At 40.1% G+C, this 25,934-nt stretch overlaps 1 protein-coding gene across 3 annotated transcripts in view; it reads left to right on the top strand.

The window, feature by feature from the left end:
• The window catches only part of CCSER2 (coiled-coil serine rich protein 2), a 79,100-nt gene that overhangs the window by 22,799 nt on the left and 30,367 nt on the right, over window positions 1-25,934 (top strand). For all 3 annotated transcript variants that reach the window (XM_084845336.1, XM_084845338.1, XM_084845337.1), the window contains exons 4-8: window positions 8,795-8,885; window positions 10,616-10,775; window positions 14,765-14,954; window positions 18,728-18,811; window positions 24,222-24,308. In XM_084845336.1, coding sequence (XP_084701462.1) covers window positions 8,795-8,885; window positions 10,616-10,775; window positions 14,765-14,954; window positions 18,728-18,811; window positions 24,222-24,308 — 612 coding nt within the window. The remainder of the gene's footprint in view (window positions 1-8,794; window positions 8,886-10,615; window positions 10,776-14,764; window positions 14,955-18,727; window positions 18,812-24,221; window positions 24,309-25,934) is intronic.

The following is a 25,934-nucleotide window of genomic DNA, read 5'->3' as shown; positions in this document are numbered from 1 at the left end:
TTTATTCTTATGTAATTAGATGTCAAAATATATAACCGTGATAATATTTGTAGCTGTATGCACACTTTTTTGAAAATTATGAGTAGCAGAGTTGTTGACTGTATGCTTTGCTGAACTTTCCATAGTAAGAGCTAGGGTCTGTGCTAGATATCTGAGGTATATCCATAGGGACCGTGCGCATGTGGCCAGCCCCACTGGGGCCCGGTCCACGTGCGGCTGCGATACTGTGCTTCAGCGGGCAAGCCCCAACACAAGCGGAAATGCTTATTTTCTCCCGGATCAGTGCTTGACTCCAGGCTGTTGGGGCTATGTGTGCGTGGACCAGGGCCCAGTGGAGCTGGCCGTGCACACAAGGCCCTTATTGTATACTACCCCAGCTCACCTAGAAGTTGCCATACTCTGCGTATGTTTCTCAGTTAAATCTTCATTAAAATCTTGTTCTGAAAAGTGTAATGCTAGATAGAAAGTATCACTTGCACTGTTTTGTTCTATTTAAATTATGCTGGCTACATTTTGTATCAGGTGACAGTATTGTTGCTATTTCTGCACAAATAACAAACATGCAAACGTCTCTTAGGATATGGACAAACTTTAAGTTAAGAGGAAGTATCCTGTGCTGGCATATCTTCTAGAAATGGTGACAGTAAACAGCCGGGTTCGGTGTCTGCCAATGTAATATACTTTATCAGAGCTTACATTTTGGTTGACTTGAAGATGAATGTTCCCACTGTTCAGTTTGTCGTTTTACATGTTGTGAAATAATATGAATCATTTCTTCTGTAGAGCACTCAAAGCTAAAATGTAAGTATGTGTTCTTTGAAATGTCCCTTCATTGTGACTTTGTTGAGAGATACTCATTGTAGATTGAGATTTTCAACTGTTCAGCAGAAGCCACTGGTGCTTCTTTATGAGTAAGAAACTTTGGAGTTACATTTTGAAGCAGTTACCAGGGTGGCAAGAAGGCAGTGGCTGATGGTTCACTTACATGGCATCCATTTGTAAGGCTAAGAGTGAAGGGAAATTGGACAATCCTCTCCATAGCTTCCTTTTCAATAAGTGCTTGTACTTGTGGGGATATAATGGTCAGTGCTGTTCTCTTAACCAAGCATAAGATGTTACTTTAAAACTGGGTAGCACAAGTCACTTGTGCTACATCAACTAAGGCTATTGAATCACCGTTTGAAACAGAATTTTACTGCCAAGCCTAGCATGTGGATTTATTCTACGGCAATAGCTATTTACAATGACACCTTGAAAATACTTATTTTGATTTTATACCCTTCCTTTCCTCTGCATGGTCTTCTATTTTTAGTATTTTTATACCATGAATTTTGATAATGTGAAATTACTGTGTTTTTTCCCTGCTGCATAGTAAGTGAATTTACATCTTTCATCTTGGATGGTTGCTCTTCAAACTTTGTTCTAATTACAGAAAATTGCCTCTTCCATTTTATTTCATTGTCATAGTTTTCCATTTTTACTTAGAAGTAGAGAAGATTTCACATAATGCAAATGATAGTACCTCCTCTACTAGTAGGTTACTGATTACATATTTTATAATGAGCTGCTTTACTTGCATGAGCAAAAGTTAATGAAAGAACAAGCTGGTAAAAGCCACAACATTTAATCTGCGCTCTCTGTGATCTGTTGTAATGAAGAAAATATTCTAGCTTTACTGATGCCCTGTATTTTCAACGTTATCTTCCTAATTCAATGTATCTAGAATCCTATGTATACATTATTGGTTTTGCTATATTAAGCAGGAAGAATGTTAAGCAAATAGCATTCTCAGGCTTACTCATCTCATCTCTTGAAAGCTGTTCGGAGAGATTAGCGCTTTTAAAAATTGCTCTAGTTACTGTTGACCAATTTCTGGTGGACCCCCTAGTACCTACTGGTTGCTAGGACTTTTGCAAAGAATACTGGGCAAGATGAACCTTCGTCGTATCCTGCTAGCAAGGAAAGGGTGCATATTCAGGGCTATTTAACACAGATTAGTTATGCTTTAACTGTTAGGAGGACACATTTGGGACCTCTTGCTTCATATGCCTAATGGATTAGTGGACCACAGCAACTCTAGTTTTTTTTTAAAAAGACCAAAACAGAGGTTGTTGTTGTTGTTTATTCGGTCAGTCGCTTCTGACTCTTCGTGACTTCATGGACCAGCCCACGCCAGAGCTTCCTGTCGGCCGTCGCCACCCCCAGCTCCCACAAGGTCGAGTCCATCACCTCCAGAATATCATCCATCCATCTTGCCCTCGGTCGGCCCCTCTTCCTTTGGCCTTCCACTTTCCCTGGCATCAGCATCTTCTCCAGGGTGTCCTGTCTTCTCATTATGTGGCCAAAGTACTTCAGTTTTGCCTTTAATATCATTCCCTCAAGTAAGCAGTCTGGCTTTATTTCCTGGAGTATGGACTGGTTTGATCTTCTTGCAGTCCAAGGCACTCTCAGAATTTTCCTCTAGCACCACAGTTCAAAAGCATCTATCTTCCTTCGCTCAGCCTTCCTTATGGTCCAGCTCTCGCAGCCATAGGTTACTACAGGGAATACCATTGCTTGAACTATGCGGACCTTTGTTGTCAGTGTGATGTCTCTGCTCTTCACTATTTTATCAAGATTTGTCATTGCTGCCCTCCCAAGAAGTAAACGTCTTCTGATTTCCTGGCTGCAGTCAGCGTCTGCAGTAATCTTTGCGCCTAGAAACAGAGTCACTGCCGCCACGTTTTCTCCGTCTATTTGCCAGTTATCAATCAAGCTGGTTGCCATAATCTTGGTGTGTGTGTTTTTTTGCAGTTGAACTGCAACCCAGCTTTTGCACTTTCTTCTTTCACCTTCGTCATAAGGTTCCTTAGCTCCTCCTCGCTTTCAGCCATCAAAGTGGTATCATCTGCATATCTGAGATTGTTAATGTTTCTTCCAGCGATTTTAACTCCAGCCTTGGCTCCATCAAGCCCAGGACGTCGCATGATGTGTTCTGCGTACAGATTGAATAGGTAGTGTGAGAGTATATAACCCTGCCGTACTCCTTTCCCAATCTTAAACCAGTCCGTTGTTCCGTGGCCTGTTCTTACCGTTGCTACTTGGTCGTTATACAGATTCCTCCAGAGGCATACAAGATGACTTGGTATCCCCATACCACCAAGAACTGGCCACAATTTCTTATGATCCACACAGTCAAAGGCTTTAGAATAGTCAGTGAAACAAGGATAGATGTTTTTCTACCCTTCCTATACAGATCTTCCGTATATTCTTGCCAGCTTTTCTTGATCTCTTCTTTTCTTGATTTTCTTGATCTTTTCTGCTTCTGTTAGGTCCTTGCCATCTTTGTTTTTGATCATACCCATTTTTGCCTGGAATTTACCTCCGATGTTCCTAATTTTCTGGAAGAGGTCTCTTGTCCTTCCTATTCGATTATCTTCTTCCCCTTCCGCACATTGCTTGTTTAAAAATAATTCCTTATCTCTTCTGACTAACCTCTGGAATTTTGCATTTAATTGAGCATATCTCCCCCTATCACTGTTGCCTTTTGCTTTCCTTCTTTCTTGGGCTGCTTCCAGTGTCTCAGCAGACAGCCATCTTGCCTTCTTGGTTTTCTTTTTCTTTGGGACATTTTTTGTGCCACCTCCTGGACAATGGTGCAAATTTCTGTCCATAGTTCTAGTAGACCCTGTCTACTAAACCTAGTCCTTTAAATCTATTCTTCACCTCCACTGCATATTCATGAGGAATATTCATGAGCTCATATCTCACTGATCTGTGGGTCTTCCCTATTCTCTTTAGTCTGATTCTAAATGGTGCATTAAGAAATTCGTGATCTGATCTACAATCAGCTCCAGGTCTTGTTTTTACCGACTGCATAGATGTCCGCCACCTTTGGCTACAAAGGATGTAGTCAATCTGATTTCAGTGTCGACCATCTGGTGAAGTCCATGTATAAAGTCATCTCTTAGGTTGTTGGAAGAGAGTGTTTGTTATGCACAGTGAGTTGTCTTGGCAAAATTCTATCAGCCTATGTCCTGCTTCATTTTGTTCTCCCAGACCATGCTTGCCTGTAATTCCAGGTGTCGTTTGACTACCCACCTTAGCATTCCAGTCTCCTATAATGAAAATGACATCTCTTTTTGGTGTACTATCCAGTAGGTGCTGCAGATCCTCATAGAACTGATCTACTTCTGCTTCTTCAGCATCTGTGGTTGGGGCGTATATTTGGATCATTGTGATGTTAAATGGCTTACCCTGAATTCAAATTGAGGTCATTTTGTCATTTTTTGGATTGTATCCAAGCACTGCTTTAGCTACTTTATTATCAAGTATGAAGGCTACCCCATTTCTTCTGTGGTCCTCTTGTCCACAGTAGTAGATCTGGTGGTCATCTGATGTGAAGTGGCCCATTCCAGTCTATTTCAGTTCACTGACACCCAAAATGTCTATATTTAATCTTGACATCTCCCCAATAACCATATCCAATTTGCTCTGGCTCATAGATCTTACATTCCAGGTTCCTATGGTATGTTGATCTTTAGAACATCGGATTCGTCGTTCACTACCAGCACCATGGGCCGCTAGCTGTCCTTTCGTCTTTGAGCTAGCTGCATCATCACATCTGGGGCTAGTTGAACTTATCCTCTGTTCCTCCCCAGGAGCGTTTTGACCATCTTCCGACCTGGGAGTCCCATCTTCCGATTGTATACTGACATATCTCTGGTTGTACTGATCCATTTAGTTTTCATGGCAAGAATACTGGGGTGGGTTACCGTTCCCTTCCCCAGGGATCGTATTTAGTCTGACCTTTCTACTATGAGCTTGCCGTCTTGGGTGTCCCTTCACGGTTTAGCTCATGGCATCATTGAGATGCTCAAGCTCCAGCACCATGGCAAGGTAACGATCTCCTTTGTTGGAGAAACAGAGGTTAGCCTATTGCTAATTTACAAGATGTTTACCAAACTATAGTAGTAATCCAGACATTTTTATGCAGTCCAGGAAATGCAGGTTGTTTGGTAGTGGTAGTGAATATTTTATGTCAGTAATGCTAAGTATATTTTAAAGAGAATTGGCTGTGAATATTTGTCCATTAACTCAGTCTGCTCATTAAACATCACATATGCTATTTAGAACATGAACAGTACTTTAGAGTGGCTTCCCATCTTTCTGTTACTCAAACTTTGTCATGGAAGTTATATACAGGGTTGCAGTCCTCTTACTAAAAAAAAAAAATAATAATTTTCACCCCCAGTCAGTTATGTGGGGCAGAACTTTTTCCAGTGCTTTATTTTTCTACAGAAAATATCCTGTTCCATAAGTTGATTAGTAATGAATGGATGCCAATTGCAAATACAGTATTAGATGAGCTTGGCAGTTTCAGAGCTGTAATTAATATTTTTCAGGTGATTATACTAAGCAAGTATGTGAGAAAATAAAGACATCTCATTAACATATAAACACATATGGATGCACACGTCTTAGTGTGAAATGGTACTAATAAGTAGTAACAACAAAACTGAAGGTGCCCCAGCAACCTCAGTGGAAGGGAGTTGAACTCATTGTCAGTATATCATGCATATCTTTGGGTTACTAATTTTTTTTTAGCGTTTTCAATACCTTTGCTTTTCCCCCTTAAATTTAAACAATGTAAAGGAAGTACATGGCATTAACTTTAAATTTTCACAAGTATTCCAATAAATACATCTACATAATACGTTTAAATCACATTAAGTGTGCTTTAATTTCCCCCTCTCAAATATTTCAAGTCAACTACTGGTGGTGTATTCGGACAAAAAATTAGCATAAGATACTTTTTTCAGCTCACTCTCTAGAGCAGCCTTCCCCAACCTGGTACCCCCCAGATGTTTTGGACGTCAACCCCCATCAGTCCCAGCCAGCATGACCAGTGGTCAGGAATCCTTGGAGTCGTAGCCTAAAACATCTGGAAGGTATCAGGTTGGGGTTGGCTGTCCTAGAGCATCAGAAACTTTTCTGATGCAAATTATCCCATGCAACTTAGTCTAAATTTTCCAATTCAAAATTTTCTGGAAAACATACCACACTACGCCTAAGATAAACTCATTGTGAGATTTGGCATTAGAAAATTTGATCTTATTACTCCCACAGAGATGCTTCATTATGGACATCTATTTAGCTTCTGGAATATCTAAATTCTCATATCAAATGTGGAACTGTTGTGGGACAGGCTGATGCCTGTCAGCTTCTTTGAAATGCATAGGTGTTGGTTGGTGCTTTTCCAGACCAAAACTGCTTAACCAGCAAGAAATATGCCTGTGTTTTATTTCCAAACTTATTAAAGCTTCACACACTGTTCCCGCCTCCCCCCCTTTATAGTTTAGAGATTTCCTTTGGCAACAAAATAAAATACAGGGCTGTTGAGGGCACACCCTGCCCGCTGATCAAATACGAGCTTATAAAAAGAAATGTGGGAAGTATCATAGTAGATGAGAACCCTAGAAATGAGTACATTGGAGCTGGCACTAACATATATGCTTAAGTCTTACAAACTAGTGTAGAATAAGTAATAGAAGTCATTGCAGTCCATAGTCTCTTAGCAGGACTAGTATAAAAATATAGAAATCAGCGAGATAAGTGTTCAAGACAACATCCTGTGAGCACAAGCCAGTGAGAAGTTCTCCTTTACAAGCCTTATTGAAATTTATGAGAGCAAGCTACACAAAAGCATTGCCATTAAGTTTTAATTCCATGCATGCTAGAAGCATAGCCTTATTGTTGGTTTTAGTGTCAGCTTTTATTGTTGTTTTTATCGTTATTTTAGTGTTTATGTTTTTATCACTTCTCATATTTCAACTGTTTTTATATATTTTATTGCTGTGAGCTGCCTTGGGAAAGGTTCTGCCGTGAAAGTCAGCCAGTGTTTTTAAAAAATAAAATAAATATTCCCATATTCTGAAGCTGTGTACAGTTTTTTCATAGAAACATTCATAATTTAGTCTGAACCTCATGCACTGTTTTGTTATGGCAGTGAAAGAAGTTGAAAAGAGCAAACAACATGTTTCTTGGGGGAAAATGGAACAATATTCTAATGCAGAAGATGGTAATCTAGTGAATAGCCCTTGCAGCTCACTTTCATTTTGTTTAAGGCACATATTCTAATGATTTTGAGAGAACAATATTATAACAACACAATTAATTGTTACTATGCTATCTCTAGAAAGGTAGTGTTGTCTTGCACCTGATCTTTGTAGATGCATAACCACCATGTGCTAAACATTTCTAGACTTTGGGTAGAGAAATTCCAGTGAAGAAATAATACATTGTGTGTTAAACGCAAGTAGACAATATTTGTCTAAATGAGTCGTTCCTAATCTCTAGTTCAGCAAAGTCTTTGTGCTTATTTTGCTGCTGGTTTTTTCTTACTTGCCAGAATCAATGTGAGAAGGATGATGGCTTCAAATGCTAATAGTAGCGTTTGTTTCTCACCATGACAACAGGCATACTGGCCCATGTGATTGTTTAGTTGGCTTTTGGGATACTGGAGATGTTATGGCAATGTCAGTGGCTGCTGCTTCCTGATTGGATAGTAAGTTGGTTGAGTTGGAAGGACTCCCTGGCTTACTACATAGTTGTCATGGTAGCTGTAATAATAAGCTTAAGTACAGCCTCTGCCTCTTGTCCCCGGTCCTCTCACTCTGAAGTATTTTTTACTATTCATCTTCTTTTTCTTTCTCTTAAAGGTATGGATGCTGCTACACTGTATTAATTGTCTGAGATGGGGTAGGAAACACTTCCATGTGGAGTTTGCAGCTCAAAATTCAGCACCATAAACAAGAGCTTTATATATTGAAATTAGTTTCTTGGTACTTCTTTGCAAGAGTATCACTGTCTTGATGATCAGCCAATCTTTTCTGTAATCTTGTCATGCATTTTAGATAATGGTTGTAAGGCTGTGGGGAACATGCAAACTCATCTTCTGGTCCTTTACTTATTTGAGTACAGGATGTTGCTGAACTTGACATTGTGGCATAGCCAAGGGGAATAGGAACAGGAATTATATCACTCAGATGATACTAACTTTATTGTGTTCTGTCAGTTTCCTTGTTGCACCCTTCCCTGTTACTAATTTTAATGAGGTGAGGCAACTAAATGTCAGAGCCAGGTGAGTTTCTTATTGTAAGATACTGAGATACATAAATGTTCTGTTTCTTTTAACATATACATTTGTGCTGCTTTTACTACCAGATAATTTTAAAACTACGACTTTCTAGTTATAGTCTCCTTATTAAAATGTACTAGAATTTGAAAAATGAATGAAATTATAAAAAACTATGCCTATAAACTGGGAAAATGCTTTTAACTTTAAAAGTAAGTTGAGAGAAGTGTTTTTACTTTTGTTTGCGTATCTGCGGCTAGGTTTCTATAGAAGATCTGCTGAAGCCATTGAGATTATTCTTCTGTACCTCTCTGCATGAGTAGCTCTGCAGCTGTTCAAGACTGACAGTGCAACATACAGAGATCTTATATCTGGATCCTTTCTACCCCCAGCTTCCAAATTTATTTACCTGTATACAGAAAACTCTGCACCATAAATTAGAGCTTTACAAGGAAGGCAAGAGAAACTAGTTGTGCTAGCACTCCCCTAGAACCTTAATAGGGAGCACACCATTTGAGAGGGTTGGAATTGGGTAACGTCTTTTCATGCTGGTGCTTAGTGTGCCAGGTTCTTGGAGAATGAATAATATTTTAAATTCAAAATGCACATAGATAACTTTAAATGAGAGAATCAGGCTCAAGTGTGCCACATCTTGCAGCAGGTCTTTTTTTCTTGTAGGATATCTTGAATAACCTTGATTCATGTGATCTTGAAGATGATGATCTTATGCTTGATGTCGACTTACCTGAAGATGCATCCTGTGATAATGGTTAGTGAAATAATTTGATTGTGTCTTAATTATTTTTTTCAACTCTATGCTGATACTCTGGTTTCTCTCCTCTCTTTGCCTCTCCCCATGCCATCCACTACTGCCATTTTTCTTGAACCCAGGATATCCCCTAAAGGTGCCACCACCAGCAGCAAGCCCCCTGCTCAGCTTTATGTCTTTGTTCAGGGAAAACTGCTGCTACGTCTCCTCTATTATTTTTCTGAAGCATCCAGTCAGAACAAGTGCTCTTTTAAACTGCATGTTCACTTAACGTTGTTTAAATTGTTTTCTGAATACTTAATTGTACTTAGTGTCATGGCTTTCAGCTTTCTGAGTACCTTTAAGGCTTGATGTGTTATGTGATGCATTCTATATAATGAAATAGAGATTTTTGTTAAAACAGTCATGTACCTTTGTGTAAACAAGAAAGGAAAAGCTCTGCCAGATGAGTGTAAAAGTATTATCTATAAATACTTTCTAATGTCTTGGGATTAAGTTGTAAAAATGGTTAAACTGGTAATATATTTGAATTTCTGTTGAAGAGTAGCTTGTAAGATTGCACTGAACATTTAAATGCATATTGCAGGACACAGACAATCAATAATTATACATAGATTGACTCAAACAAGTGTTAAAATAGTTCATAGGCCTATTTTTTCTTGTTCTACTTTGGAGTCTCTGATGGAACTTGCTCTCTATTTATAGCAATCGTTCTAGTGCAACAAGTATGTACTCTGTGAATGGTAGTTTTAAATCACAGGGTCAAACTGGGCTCATTTCCCAACAATACGCAAGCAAGGAATGAGCAGGAAGGAAGGCCTGTTTACAGTTTTGCACTGCAAAAGCTTGCCTGAGTAGGTGGTAGAATAACAGATTGCTCAGTTATTAAAAACTTCTTGTAGTCAAGGCCTGACAATGTGAAGAGAAAGCATATGGGTAAGTGGAAAGCCTAAAGGGTTTCTTGAAACTTTTCCTGTCTGACTACAATTTATATTTTGGCTTAGCTGTTAACAGTTTGTAAGTAGTTGCCAGATACAGCTTTCACAAACCAAACTGTTGTCGTTCACTTATACTGACAAAGCTCTAAAATCTCAGGTTCAGCTTGTATGGTAGAATGAATGTTCTAAAACTTTCCTGTAATTTAAAAAAATAACATTCTGTCTAATAGCTCTATTAATATTGAAAAAGAAAGCTTCTTACCATAAAAATGCTGTTTGTTGCACTTTTAAATGTTGCCCCTAAATCTTGAGATTCTGATAGCAAAGAAATTATTCCTTTGAAGAAAAATACTCCACGTTTTCTAAACATCAGTTTGAGTTTTGATTACCCCTTCATCTTATGTGAGTGAAGATTCAAGTTGCTTAACTAAAGTAGCAACTTAACTGTTTTGGGAGCAAATTAGTTTCAGGATGTCTAGTACGAAATTTCTGTTGCTTGAAATTTAATGCAGTTTATACACAATTTAGTGAGTTTATACACTTGAAACATTTGTATTCTGCCTTTTGCTTTTGAGTTGATTCACAACAGTAATTAAAACTTCATCATGGTATCATAAAAAATAGAACTACCAAATTAGCACCAGTACCTAATTCACTGTGCATCAGTTCCTGTACTTATGTATATCACTGTAAATCAGTAATGAATAATACCTGACAGCTATTTTGGATTTCTAGGTGATAATTGTTCTCCCTCACAGACTAATGTTGAAATATTTTCTCTCATCTGTGTAGTGGATTGTGAAAATATGAACCATTATGAGCGACCAGACAGAAATATCAGGCAACAGAAAGAGGGGTTGTGGAAGAGGACACCACAACGATGGAATACCCAAGACCATTATCATCTTGGACACATTGACCACTATCCCCATAGTAGAAATGATCTGAACAGGTATTTGGAGAAGTAAAATGTTGAGGGTGTTTTTGTTTAGTGAAAACTATAGATAATTATTTATATTGTGTCATCAGTGGAACGTAGTGGTTTGCAGATAAGCATAAGCTAAGCAAAGAGGTTTCTGCTCCAAGGAGCATAGAATCTAAATTTGGAAAACTTGTAGGGAGACAACAGAGGGGGGTGGTAAGAGTTATAGGAGATGATGAGACAGGAGTCTTATTTAGAGAACGTTTCTTCTAAACAACATTTAAATATGATAGATATTAGTATACTGCTCTCGTTTCCTCCCACCCATCTTATAGTTCTAATGTGTTTTAAATATGCACATGTGTGCGCACACACATATTTATTGGTAACTTAATAGTGTAATCTTGTACTCAGATAATTGGATATAGGATTGCAATCCAAATCTAGCACAGAAAAGGCAATGCTTTTGGTCTGTAAGTACTTTTTTTCCTGAAAAGGTGCTAGTGCAAAGGACTATAGCAATACATGTATTCAGTTGAATGCTGAAAAGATAGTATTTGGTAAGGTAATCTGTTTGCACCATTTCTGTGGTATATTTGCATGGTATTCCCATCACAGGAATGCTCTTGTAATACGAGTTAATCTGTTGTTGTTTGTGGGGGGCGTGCACCTGGGTCGTAGCTAATGTTGCCTATGGATTGGGATGTTTGGTTTATTTAGTTTGTATGCTTGGTAGCTCTTTCTATGACTGTCATGGTTTTGTAACTTTAAAAAAATAGCTGGAACCAACATCAGAGTATCTTAACCCTGCAATTTGAGGACTAAATTATTCCTCTTCTCCCATACCTTGAGGTGTAGCTGTATTAGAGTGTGAAATATTATTCATAAATATGTTCTAAATATTTGAATGCAGTATTTAGGGCTGCAGCCTGTCACTGATCAATCATAGAATCATAGAATCATAGAATCATAGAATAGTAGGGTTGGAAGGGGCCTACAAGGCCATCGAGTCCAACCCCCTGCTCAATGCAGGAATCCAAGTCAGAGCATCCCTGACAAATGGCTGTCCAGCCTCGTCTTGAAGGCCTCCAGTGTGGGAGAGCCCACCACCTCCCCAGGTAATTGGTTCCATTGCCGTATTGCTCTGACACTCAGGAAGTTTTTCCTGATGTTCAGTCGGAATCTGGCTTCCTGTAACTTGAGCCCATTATTCCGTGTCCTGCACTCTGGGATGATCAAGAAGAGATCCTGGTCTTCTTCTCTGTGACAACCTTTCAAGTACTTGAAGAGTGCTATCATATCTCCCCTCAGTCTTCTCTTCTCAAGGCTAAACATGCCCAGTTCTTTCAGTCTCTCTTCATAGGGCTTTGTTTCCAGTCCCCTGATCATCTTTGTTGCCCTCCTTTGAACCCTCTCCAGCTTGTCTGCATCCTTCTTAAAGTGTGGTGCCCAGAACTGGACACAGTACTCCAGATGAGGCCTAACCAGTGCTGAGTAGAGGGGAACTAGTACTTCCCGGGATTTGGAAGCGATGCTTCTATGAATGCAGCCCAAAATAGCATTGGCCTTTTTTGCAGCCACATCACATTGTTGGCTCATATTCAGCTTGTGATCGACGACAATTCCAAGATCCTTCTCGCTCGTAGTGTGGTTGAGCCACGTATCCCCCATCTTGTAACTGTGCATTTGGTTTCTTTTTCCTAGGTGCAGAACTTGGCATTTGTCCCTATTAAATGCCATTCTGTTGTTTTCTGCCCAGCACTCCAGTCTATCCAGATCACTTTGAATTTTGTTTCTGTCTTCCAAAGTATTAGCTATCCCTCCCAATTTTGTGTCATCTGCAAATTTGATCAGCATTCCCTGCACCTCCTCCTCCAAGTCATTAATAAAAATATTGAAGAGCACTGGGCCCAGGACTGAGCCCTGCGGTACCCCACTCGTTACCTTTCCCCAGCTTGAGAAGGTCCCATTGATAAGCACTCTTTGAGTCCGATTCTGTAGCCAACTGTGGATCCACATGATCGTTGTTTCATCTAGCCCACTTCGAGCTAGTTTGCTCATCAGGATATCATGGGGCACTTTGTCGAAAGCTTTGCTGAAGTCGAGGTATATGATGTCTCCAGCATTCCCACGGTCTACAAGGGAGGTGACTTGATCAAAAAATGAGATCAGATTTGTCTGGCAGGACTTGTTTTTGACAAATCCATGTTGGCTTCGAGTAATCACGGCATTGTTGTCAAGGTGCTTCCAGATGGATTGCTTTATGATCTGCTCCAGAATTTTCCCAGGGATTGATGTCAGACTGACTGGTCTGTAGTTCCCAGGTTCCTCCTTTTTACCCTTTTTAAAGATAGGGACAACGTTAGCCCTCCTCCAGTCATCTGGCACTTCCCCGGTCCTCCATGATTTCTCAAAGAGAATAGACAGCGGTTCTGAGAGTTCTTCTGCCAGTTCCTTTATGACTCTAGGATGCAGTTCATCTGGCCCTGGAGATTTGAACTCATTCAAAGTAATGAGGTGTTCCTTGACCATATGCCTGTCGATCTCAAGCTGCAATCCTGCCCCTTCAGCCTGTACTTCGCCTTTGCCAGGGGGGTCATAGACCCTCTTTTGGGAGAAGACTGAGCCAAAGTAGGAATTGAGCACCTCTGCCTTTTCTTTGTCCTCTGTTATCATTTTGCCATCCTTATTTAATAGCTGAACAACCATTTCTTTCCTCTGCCTTTTACTATGCACGTAGCTGAAGAAAGCCTTTTTGTTGTTTTTAGCATCCCTCGCTAACCTCACCTCGTTCTCCGCTTTAGCCTTCCTGACGCCATCCCTGCAATTCTGTGCTACCTGCCTGTACTCTTCCTTTGTTACTTGGCCTTCTTTCCACTTCCTATATGTGTCCTTTTTTGTTTTCAGGTCATCCCTAAGCTTTTTGTGAAGCCACATTGGCTTCTTCTGTTGTCTTCCACCTTTTCTTCTTGTTGGAATTGTTTGTGATTGTGCCTTGAGAATTTCCTTTTTTAAAAGTTCCCACCCATCTTGGACTCCTTTTCTCGCTAGCATTGCTTGCCATGGGACCTTACTGATCATTGTTCTGAGTTTATTAAAATCAGCTTTCCTAAAATCCAGGGTACGCGTTTGAGTACACTCGGCTTTTGCTTCCCTTAGAACCAAGAACTCAAGTACAACATGGTCGCTTTCCCCCAGAGTTCCTGTAACTGCTCATTAATCATTTAGATGAACTTGATCAAAAAAACTTTTTTAACTGACTAAACAGCACCCCCAACATTTTTCAACATTTTTTTTAAAGTTAATTATTTTTAATATAATACCTAGTGCCTGCCATCTGTGGTTATTTTATCTCTTAAAAATACATTCTCCATTCACTCTCACGCAAGAGGAAATACCTTATTCTAAGATGGCACTTTCTGTGACATATATATGTGCTATTTAATAGTAGCATGCCTTTTTCGTCAAAACTGTTTGAGTCATATGCATAACTGATTAAACAACTAAGGATTGGGTAGCCCTAGTAATATTATTACTTATTACTTATTAAGACCTTTTAAATTACCCTTCATCTGAAGATATCAGGGTGGTAAACAAGGCATGAATAAAGTTAATCGTGCTAAAAACATAATACACAACAAAACATAATCATAAAACAAACAAGACAAGCTAAAAAAAAAAGCAGAATAAACTAAAAACATAAACCAACTCTAAAATGCCTAGGCAAATTAAGAAGTCTTGACCTGTTGCCAAAATGCTAGTAATATTGGTACTATTCCAACTCCTGAAGGGAGAGCATTTGAAAGTCGGGGCGCCAGCACAGAGAAGGCTGTCTCCTTTATCACAGCGTAACAAACTTCCCTTTGCAAGGGTGTATGGAGAAGAACCCCCTCTGCCTATCTTAAGACATTAGAATAGCTATGAGATTGATATTGGTCTAATACACAAGTTTGCAGAATGTGCTTTTTGTTAAAGCGCAACATAGGACTGCAGGTTAACTTCCCCAAAACATATTTCAGGAGCTGCAACTATTTAGACTCCCCTCCTGTTGGTCATCTCGAAGGCTATGGAGCACCAAGCTTGTACCCGCCTCTGAGGAGTTTGCCGGCAAACACTGTGATGCTGGATGAAATGACGCTTCGGCATATGGTTCAAGACTGTACAGCTGTGAAAACACAGTTATTAAAAATGAAAAGGATACTTCATCAGGTTAGTACGTTATAAACTGAGTGTGAGGGTAGATGGGGACACTTCTCACTAATTTTTGTTTTATAGTAAATAACTGCAATATCTAAATTAGTTTAAGCTGTGTATTCTTACTTTAAATACTGGCTTGTATGATAGATCCAGAGATGTCCAGTGTGAGCAGAAAGATGTTTCTATTCATACAAGGAGAGGTCCATGATGTTTGCCAGTTTTCTCCTCTATCTGCAATCCTCCGTGTCATATCCCACATTATTTCTGAGGGTCCCCTGATATTCAGAATTGAATTCTCAAGGGTGTTGGGAGCTGCAGTAGGAAGTAGAGGTTTCTTCTTTGAGTGGAACACCACTTGGAGTAATTAGGATTGAAGCTGCTATCGGTACTAAAATTATTTGTCGGTTAAAAAAAAACCCTTTTTGGCTGGGATCCAAATTGGCCATCTGTGTCTATATGGGGGCTTTTTATCCTTTCCCCTTTCAGCAGCAGCCCCCACCCCAGATTGCACAACCCCCAGTGCAACATTCCATGTAGTATAAGGGGCTGTTGTGAGAAAAGGAAATCTCTTCCCACCCCGCCCCACTATGGATACAGACAGTGATTTCTTTGGATTCTAGCCTTCAATTAATTAATTAATTAAATTATCAATTAAAATTCCTTGGGTTGATTCTTCCAAAATAATGAACATTCGTTTATTTCTAATGTAAATTTGATTTGCAATGTTAGTGGAAGGTGAAGCAAAACCATTTTAATGTCCTAGCTCATTGAAGCCCTTTGTGGAGGCAAGGGTGGAACTGATCTCTACATATTCAGCTGAATGCATACAGCTCAACACACACAGGGGCCCTTCTCACATGTTCAACTGAACATTTTGAGGTTGGTGGCATGACCACCAAATGTGGTCATGATTACCCCTCTACACACATTTTGTGGGAGGGAACTTAAGGAACAGGAAATTTGTGAACAATGTTTTAGATTAAATAATAGTGGAGGAGTGCTAAAATTTAATGCCCATTTTAATTCATATATGTATAAACTGCTTGTCTTCTGTATAACATTAGGAAAAAGAAAAGACAGGAAGTAATAGTCTGTTAAAGAGGATCTGTTTAAATGATTTTGTTGATAGGATAATACATACTTTTTGTCAAAAGACCCAAGTGTATGTCACATAAAATGACATATTACCTAATAATTCTGAACTAGACCTGCAAAAGAGGGACAAACCTTTTACTCTAATGAGACTTAATATTCTAAAAGCACTTTCATAACATAATTAATATGTAGTTTTCCCTCTATCAGTTCCATAAATGTCCTTTATGGACATAAAGAGAGAGCCAGGCCGCTCTCTCTCCAACCATTTTGCACTCAGGTTAGTTGGGGCTGCTCTTAGCCAGAAAGCAGCCTGTTTGGTCACTTCATCTTGACCCTCTCTCCTTAATTACAGCTGAGAGCAACAGGCATTGAGGGAGCTACTCTTGCCATCCGTTCCTCAAGGCAGAAGTTCTTTTTTTTTGGGGGGGGGGTGAATTAAAATATCACACCAATGTGGATATGTTGCCCCATATCTAATTTGTGCTGTTAATACTGATTGCACTCCTTTGGTGGCAAAATGTGTAGTTAATTAAAATAATATTTCCTTTTCTCACATACCAGTCCTGGCTTTATAGAGGCATTTTGCCTATTACAAATGTTTTGTGATGTCATTGATGATGAGGTCCATTTGAATAACAGAGCTCAGCATTCTTTGTTCCTAAATGCAGCTATGTAGCCTTTGGTCAAGGAGATTATGTTTCTTTCAGCTACTCTGGGCAATATCCGAAGAATTCAATATAGGCCACATGGACGAAAAGTAAAATCGGTAAAACAGGTTGTTTTATAGTCCTGGGGATATTTCAAGGGGACTTTTTGGAGATAAATCCTGCCTTAATTCAGCCCTTTTACAAATCGTACAATTCAAAATTATTGTACATCTTAGTGTTAACAAACTCTAAAATGATTGTTTAGGTGCTCTTGCAATGGAGCTATTTCTGATTTAAAAACATAGGAAGCTTTTCTAAACCAGTTCAGACTATTTGTCACAATAGATTATCCTGGTATTGTCTGCTCTGACTAGCAGTGGCTCTCTAGGGTTTCAGGCAGAGGTCTTTCCCATCACCTGCTAACTCATCCTTTTAACTGGAGATACCAGGGATTAAATGTGGGACCTTCGGCATATAGAGCTAGTTTGATCAGATCCCTTCTGAATTAAACTGAGAGATGAACGAGCCCTTTCCCTGCATGTGCGGGCCCTTTGCATGAGCCACAATTAAACCAGGTATACTTCAATTAGCCATAGTTTTCTATTTCGTCTGAACCAGGAAACATATTGTTACCAGCTTCAGAACAAGCTAGGCTATTAAACCAACTTCAAATCATGGCTTAATATCCTGGTGCGATCTGAAGCTGATAAGCATAATTTCTCAGTTCAGGCACACTGGGAAAAGATGGTTAGTTGAAAACTTCCTGGTTTGTTTGCTCATGCTGTAGAGGGAGGGAGTGAAGGGGCTGTGTGTGAGGAAAAGTTCGTATTGGCTTATTAGGCTGAGATATTATCCAAATGAAGCCAATTTCTATCACTGAGCTACAGTCTATCCCCATATACTTTTATTTTCATTGCCTTTCAAGCTACATATGTGTATCCTGCTTGTTCAGTTAAAATATCTGTCACTACAGGTAAATCTTCAATTTAATGTAAACATTCTAAGGCAAAGAAGAAAATGTAATATCACTTCTGGTGGTGGATAATAGAATTTCCTTATGCATCCTTTTGGTATGATTGTGTTGATGTTAGTGGCTATAATCCCGGAGTTAAGCATTATGGATCTGATCCAAACCTACACACATACAACTGTTGGGGCTGCATGTATATAGCCCTGGTACAGGGAGTTGTGAATAGGGCCATCTGCAGTTTGGTTGGAAGGGAGGAGGGTTCTAAATCAACCAGCCCCAACTCCCCAGGTCAAACGAACAGTGGATTAGCTAATCAGTTTCTAACTGAGGTAATGTGTGCATACCTGGTTGCTGTATCAGGCAGGGAGCTGTATATGCAACAATTGCTGGTGCGTGCAATACGTGTGTGTGTGTAGTATGTTTTTCTACTTTTGGTAACTCCTGCTTGAAAGAGCCTTTCTAATATCTGATAAGTGTTTTGTGTGTGTTTTTCCTGCTGCTGTACTTCTACACTAGCAATAGTGTTAGAATAGATAAAAGGCAACAAAAGAACAGGTATTAAAATATTAGAGTTCGTTAATTTATAAAATAATTTTGGCATTAGCTTAACAAGTGAATTAGAAACCGTTATAATTGGAATTGCATTATTCAGTTTTCTGGGACAGTAGGTTTGTTAATCTGTATATGTGCTACACTTCAGACTGCAGGTGGGGATGGGGGGCTCACATGATTGAATTTTATTCTATCAAAACAAAGCCTCCCTGCATATAGAAAACTAGCATGTCAGGGAAAAGGCCAGGATGGAATTCTTATCCCCATCATTTTTTTTTTCAACATGATAATTTTTGGAATAGAGGAGACCCCTCCTACTGTGTGAAGTTCTACAGCCCAAGCACAGGTTCATTACCTAAGTGAAAACTAGCCAAAACAAATTTAACTATTTGGGAATTCCCAGGTCTCTGAAGGACAGTACTAATGTCAGGGCTAATGGAATAATTAGTAATATTTTTAGTTCAAAAGTGACATTAAGATTCAAGTACTCAGCAAATAAATGGGAAACTTTTCTCTTGCAGAATGATGAAAATGTGTCACTCCACAACATCACTCTCTCACTGCCTTCAAGCCCAGAACTCCAGGAGCCTGAACCGATATATAAGGTAAACCAGCTGTGCTTGTTGCAGAGCAGGGCCTTTTAGATGAAAGAGCCTAGTATACAGCTGAAATGAATATTTCACTCAGATGATTTTTGAGTTTTATTGTTGAAGATATCATGTTTACTTAGTTAAACCACAATGGGCATACTTTACATATGCAGAAATCTAGAATCTGATATATTGTCCGAAAAATTAGTTTTGATACTCTTTGCCCATAACCATTTCTAAATATAGCTGTTCAACAAAAAAGCAATTTGGTTTGGTTGCTTGATGTATTTCTTTGATATTTTGCCTAATATAATATTAAGTGCCTAAAATGAGCTAGGCACTATACAAAAACAATTTTAAAAGGCCCAATCTATAGACACATAATTTCAGTTAAATAATACAGTACAAGAAAGAAAAAAAAGAACATGGTGGAGGCAATCAGATAATAACAGAATCAGGAGAATGCTAATTAAAATAAATAGCTTTAAGGAATTTCTTAAAAACTGTAAGGGATCTACTAGACTAGATTTCCATAAGTAATGTGTTTCAGGCACAAGGATACAAAAACTTTTAAAAAAGTAGAAGTGCTCAATAAGAAAACTGGAAATGGCTGAGCTGAGATACAGAGTAAACAGACAAGAATTACAGTAATCCAAATGAGATTAAAAAACAAAAACAAAACAAAACGAGCCTAATCAACAGAGAACAGATTCTAGAAAGATTTAGAATGTGAGAGTGACATGTTTTAGCAATAGAAGAAATATGAGAGGAAAAAGATAAACGCCTAAACTCCAAGCAGAAGCAGGGGAAAAATAAACCCAGTTTTAGCTAAATTAAGCTTATAGAAATGAGTCAACAACAAGCAAACAGAGAATGATCTGAAACGGTAAAATAATTGATTGTCTGCATAAAGTTCATTATTAATCATCTTAATGCATTTCTGTCCCATCCATCATGGTATTTAAAGCAATTGCCCAGAGTCACAAGAGTTCCTAGTTTCACTGTTGACTTTTTTAAAGAGGGGGAAGGGGAAAGGAAGGTGGAAGCATTACTTTCTGTGGTGGGAGATGAGGCTAAGTTGATTAAATAAGTCATGATTACTATATTGGTTATGTTTGTACATAGTGCTCCCTTCCTCCTGTGTGCTAGGAAAAGGACTTCCCTTTCTCTGGTTTATATTTTTATTATTTATATTTATTAGATAACGTATAAACAAGTTATCTAGGTGTTGTACAAATCAACCTTAAAATATGACCATAATAAAATGCAAATACAGCAATAAGTCTTAAAAAACAACCTGGCAGAGATATGGGGCATTTTAGAGCCAAATAATCTGGAGGATACAGAATAAATTCATGAGACTTCCACTGGGCCTACCACCAGGCACTCCTGCCACTCTGACTGCCATATTTTGCACCAGTTAAAGTAACTGTCTTGAAAGGTAGCCCCATGTACAACGTATGACAGTAATCCAAACAGGAGGCTACCAGAACATGGATCACTGTAGCCAGGTTATCTACCTCCAGATAGGGTTGTAGCTTGAGTACTATGTGTTGGTTTTTATTTTTCTATGAATTGTGTACACTACTTTGAAATCTTTAGATGCAAGCAGTTTATTAATACTCATAAATAAATACATTGTAAGCTGATAAAAGGCACTCCATGCATGCCACAGAGACCCCTTGAGCCTCTAATGACAGTGCTAGATCCAAGAGCATCCCTAAGGTACGCATCTGGTTCTTCAAGGGGAGTGCATCAAGCCACGTCCAACAACAGATTGAATCCCAGTCATCTAAAATGAGGAACCTCTCTCTAACAGTGCCTCTGTTTTGTCTGGATTGAGTCTCAACTTGTTAGCTCCCACAGCCACACCTCACTCCGAAGAGTCTTCCGCATTTTGTTGGCACCTCAGCCACATCTGTAGATAAACCCTCCCAGAGATTTCATGTAGATGTTGAAAGGCATGGGGGATAAATAGGAACCCATGTGGAACCCTGTGGCATTACTGCAGTGTGGCAGAACAAAATTTCCCAGTGCTTCCTTCTAGAATTGATAATCCAAGTAGGAGCAGAAGCACTGCAATAAAGTACTCCTGCAATCCAGCTCTGACAGCCTATCCAGAATGATATAATGGCCGATGGTATGGAAAGCTGCTGAATGGTCCAACAGACGCAACAGGTCACACTCTCCCTGCTCTCTGTGTCTCTCCTGACAGAGATCATCCCACAAAGTGGTTAAGGCTGTTTCAGTGCCAAAACCAGGCCTAAACCCTGATTGAACTAGACACAGAAAATCCGTATCATCCAAGAGAGCCTGGATCTGGTTGGCCTCCACATGTTTAAGCACTTTGCCCAAGAAAGAGTCATTAGCCACTGGCCTATAATTATTAAGAATTTTCTTCAGGAGTGGTTCTTCAGAGGTACTGCCTCTTTTAAGGACTCTGGGACCATTCTTTCTCTTAAATAGGAATTGACTACCTTGTGGACCCAGTCAGCTGTCGGTTCGTTGCCAGATGTAACAAGCCACAAGGGGCAAGGGTTGAGCAAACATGTAGTTGGCTGAACCTTACCAAGAACCTTGTTCACATCCTTGGGCCCCGCAAACTGAAAGTTATCCAACAATGTAGGACCAGACGGTGCTCTGGACATCTCCACGGATTGACCTGTACCAACTGCGGAGTCCTAGTCATGATGGGTACAAATGATTTTACAATGACATTGTCTTGCAAAGATGTCACAGCGAGCCACTGAGGCTTCCACTGCATCACCACTAGGGACAGACTTTAAAACATCCCAAACCATTTGAGAAAGCTCTGCTGGATGGCATTGAGAGGGTATGATGGTGGAGGAGAAAAGTTGCTGCTTCATCTCAACCACTTCCATTGAGTAGACTTGATAATGAGCTGTTACTCGTGTTTGCTTGTATTTGTCCTGAGTTTTCCTCTACATGCATTCGAGATGTCTCCTCACTTGCTTCAGTACCTGCAGCTCAGGGGTATTGCCCTGGCTGTGCTAAGCAGGAGAGCTTGCCCAGAAGCAGTTGTGTCAACTCTCTGGGTCATCTCTGTGGTCCACGAATCAACCAGGGTTTTGACAAGAGCACCAGCCACATCAGCTGGAAAACTACCCAGATCCCTCTGGACTCCATCATCCTCCAGGGGCAGACCATCCTATTAGATCCCATACTTGGAGAAGGAAGCAGCCATCATAAGTCAAAATCTCAACATGAAGTGTTGTGACCATGACAAGGGAAATGTTGTAAAACCTTCCACCTTCAGACCACTGTCCTCCTTGCCCAGTAGAGAAAATCAAGTATACCCTATGCCCTGCTACATGTGTTGAGCCAATGACATTTTGGGACAGGCCCATGGTTGTCTTGTCAGCCATGATTTCCTAAGTCACCCTGGACCCAGCAGCCTCAGCATGGATATTTGGATCCTACAGGACAATTCTCCTGGGGATCCTCAACACCAGATATTTCTGTTTGTGCTTGGATGAAACTGCTTTAGAACAAGGTGTCTGTGCTGGGATTTCCACCTGAGGTTTTGATAATGATGGGGATTAATCAGGCTAAAAAAATACTGTCACAGAAATTTAAGGATTTAGACATCCAAAATATGTGATCTCTTGCAAATAAAACCTGTTCTCCATTATTTGTGGGTGTGAATCCTGATTATGGGACTCAAGAGGTGTAATATTTACAAGCTGTAACATTGGTTAAGGTTCAATGTTTTGCTCTCTGTACTGTTACAAGGAAGACTTGCAGATATTCCTTTGGCTGCATATTTTTGTCGTGGGTTTAAAGAGGTTGAGTCTGTTACATAGGCCTTATACTGTCCACTTTATGCAGAGATCAGGTTTGTTTGTCTGTTTATTTGTTTGTTTGTTTATTTATTTATTTATTTCATTTCTATACCGCCCAATAGCCGAAGCTCTCTGGGCGGTTCACAAAAATTAAAACCAAACAGCACACAGTAAAACAATTTAAAATATATAGAACATTAAAGCCACAATATAACAATGCAACCACAATAAAACCTAGCAGCAGCGCAGGAGTTTAAAATACAGATTTAAAACAGCAAAGCTAAAAGTTCAGAAAGCTAAAATGCTAAAATGCCTGGGGGAATAAAAAGGTCTTCACCTGGCGCTGAAAGGAATACAATGTAGGTGCCAGGTGAACCTCGCTAGGAAGCTCATTCCAGAGCTGGGGTGCCACAGCAGAAAAAGCCCTCCTCCTAGTAGCCACCTGCCTCACTTCCTTTGGCAGGGGCTCATGGAGGAGGGCCGCTGACGATGATCTTAAGGTCCAGGCAGGCACATATGGGAGGAGGCGATCCTTCAGATAACCTGGCCCCAAGCCGTTAAGGGCTTTAAATGTTAACACCAGCACTTTGAATCGGGCCCGGAAATGGATTGGCAGCCAGTGCAGCTGGAAAAGTACTGGCGTAATATGAGCTCACAGGCCAGTCCCTGTTAACAATCTTGCTGCCCTATTTTGGACCAGCTGAAGTTTCCGGACCATTTTCAAAGGCAGCCCCATGTATAAAGCATTGCAGTAATCCAGACGAGAAGTTATCAGAGCATGGATAACTGTAGCTAGGCTATCTCTGTCCAGATAAGGGCGTAGTTGGTATACCAGCCTAAGCTGATAAAAAGTGCTTCGTGCCACTGAGTTCACCTGTGCCTCAAGTGACAGTTCTGGATCCAAGAGCACCCCCAAACTTCAAACCTGATCCTTTAGGGGGAGTGCACCCCCTCCAGAACAGGTTGAATATCACCTAGCCGGGCAGACGAACCACCCACTAACAGTACCTCCGTCTTGTCTGGATTGAGTTTCAGTTTATTGGCCCTCATCCAGTCCATTACCGTGCCCAGGCCCTGATTCAGAACAGGTTGAACTTATTGCAAGATTTAAGGAAATTTTGGGGCTAATTGGATGTTTTATTTCTGTAAAAGATAATAGATTGACATTTATGCAAAAGAAAAAAAAAGAAATAAAGGTAAATGCAATGAGAATAAGATCAGAGAAATGCTGATTTAATATTTCAAATCTGTATATTTATGCTGGTCTATGACCACAGTCAGTAAATCTTTGGTTAGTGGGAACAAGCCAATTTCAAACCATGGGTTATAAATCTAGCCTGTTTTCACTAACCCCAGTGGTTAATCTAAAATGGAATGGGAACTTTTCCATCTCACATTCGTTGGGAGAGGGGAGTCTGTGAGCCTGAGGTGGCCTGTGGCTTGTGCTTGTAATACATTTGACTGGAAATAAACTAAACTAATATTTTAAAAATTATTTTTACCTAGCGAACATGTGTTTCATCATTTTGTTTAAAAGCTCTAACTCCCCCACCCTCGAGAGATAGTTATTTTTATATTTCTTGCAGTAATATATTAATACCTCCTTTTTGTTTTTATTCTAGACTGATGATTTGCTGAGTGAGATCACACAGCTTAAGGAAGATTTAAAGAAAAAAGATGAAACAATCAAACGTTTAGAACATCGTCTTGTAAGTATACTATACTCTGTAGAGAATGTGATGTCTTCAAGAGGAATTCATAGAAATTATTATATAGGGTAGATTTGGATTTCAGGTATGCACACAAAAGATGAGCACCTTTTGGAGGGTAGGGTTGAAGTTCAACTCAATTCAAAACACTGCAGGAGCTTTAATGTTCCAAGACATTTCATTCACTTTTATGTGTGAAGATGTCATCCCTATTTAAGTGAACGGAGAAGCCTTTTATAGGAGCTTTATATGTGAATCAGAACTCTTAACAAGCACTCCTGGATTAGGTTAGGGTATCTTTCTGTTGGTGATCTGATGTTCATATGTTCTGAATGTGTAAGGATAATATATGTTAACTTTACAATCCACAACTCTCAAATAAAAGAGTTGAAATAAATACCCCTTTAGCACAGCCTTCCTCCACCTGGTGTCCTCCAGATGTTTCAGACTACAACTCCCAGCATTCCTTACCACTGGCGTTGCTGGCTGAGGCTGATGGGAGTTAAAGGCCAAAATATCTGGAGGGCACCACGTTGGGGAAGGCTGATGGAGGGAGCAATCCAATGGGGATAGTCGGTCACCTCCGAACTCGGGGGTGACCACCTATCCAATGCAGGGTGGGAGAAGCACAGAGCGGATCGTCTCCTGTGTTGCCCCTGCAGTGGGCTTTGAACGCTTAGGTTAGAGGTGCCAAGATAGTGATAAATCAGATCCAGGTTTACTTACAAGGAGATACTTTATTGAGTAACTTACAGCACACAGGCGTACCCAATGGTTGGATTAGAGAGCTGCTCTGAACCCAGAGCCGTCTGGTAAAATGGGCTTTATACCATACATGTTAGCAGTGAGGCAGCATGACACTAGCAAGCGCCCCCTAGCGTTCATTCTCAGCATAGACTAGCAGGGCTTGGTTCTCAGCACAGCCACCTGCAGCTTTAAGACAAACAAACTTCGCATCCCAGGCACATCTTGATTATGCCTTCTAGCTTGTAAGTGTGGAATGCGCTGAGACCGCTGCTATCACCTTTTGACTCATCCTGGTAAATCAAGAAGCCTGTTAGGGAAAACAGCAGCCTTCTGAACCAAAGTCAGAGAGCATTATGGATCATCTAAGCCACTCTAAAACTACTAATAGCTTGGTTCAGGCCTGGGGCCTTACATCTCCTCCGTGCTCCAGCCGCCCTGCAATCATGGCTAGACGGCCAATTTCGGCTGTCTAGCCACAAGACATTGGAGTGTGGGGTGGGGAGGTCAGACAACACATAGGAAGTGTCATACTGGCATTTACGAACTCCCTGCCCCCGGAAATGCCCCCTTTGCCCTGTTCCGTTCTAGTCTTGCAGGGACAATCCACGCCACCTACAAAGCAATGGGGGAGGGGGTGGGGAGGCAGTTCTCCAGGAGCCAACCAATCCTATGGCCATCTAGCTCCTGTCTAGCGGCCATAGGATTGTGCCCTTAGCATATTTGATTGTTCAGCCATTGTACACTTAACTGTATTTTGAATATATGCTTGTGATGGACTTTGACATGAATAAGCTAACTGTACTGTTAAAAAGAGTTGTTGTTTGTAATTATGTAAAGTCTAAAATACGACCGTAACACAGCCAGGGGAACTATTTTGGA

Source organism: Heloderma suspectum, chromosome 3, assembly GCF_057233095.1.
Source record: "Heloderma suspectum isolate Gila_16-S chromosome 3, 16-S_ref, whole genome shotgun sequence".
Classification (NCBI taxonomy): domain Eukaryota; kingdom Metazoa; phylum Chordata; class Lepidosauria; order Squamata; family Helodermatidae; genus Heloderma; species Heloderma suspectum.
The sequence above is the reverse complement of the archived record's forward strand: the minus strand, read 5'-3'. Positions and strand labels throughout refer to the sequence as shown.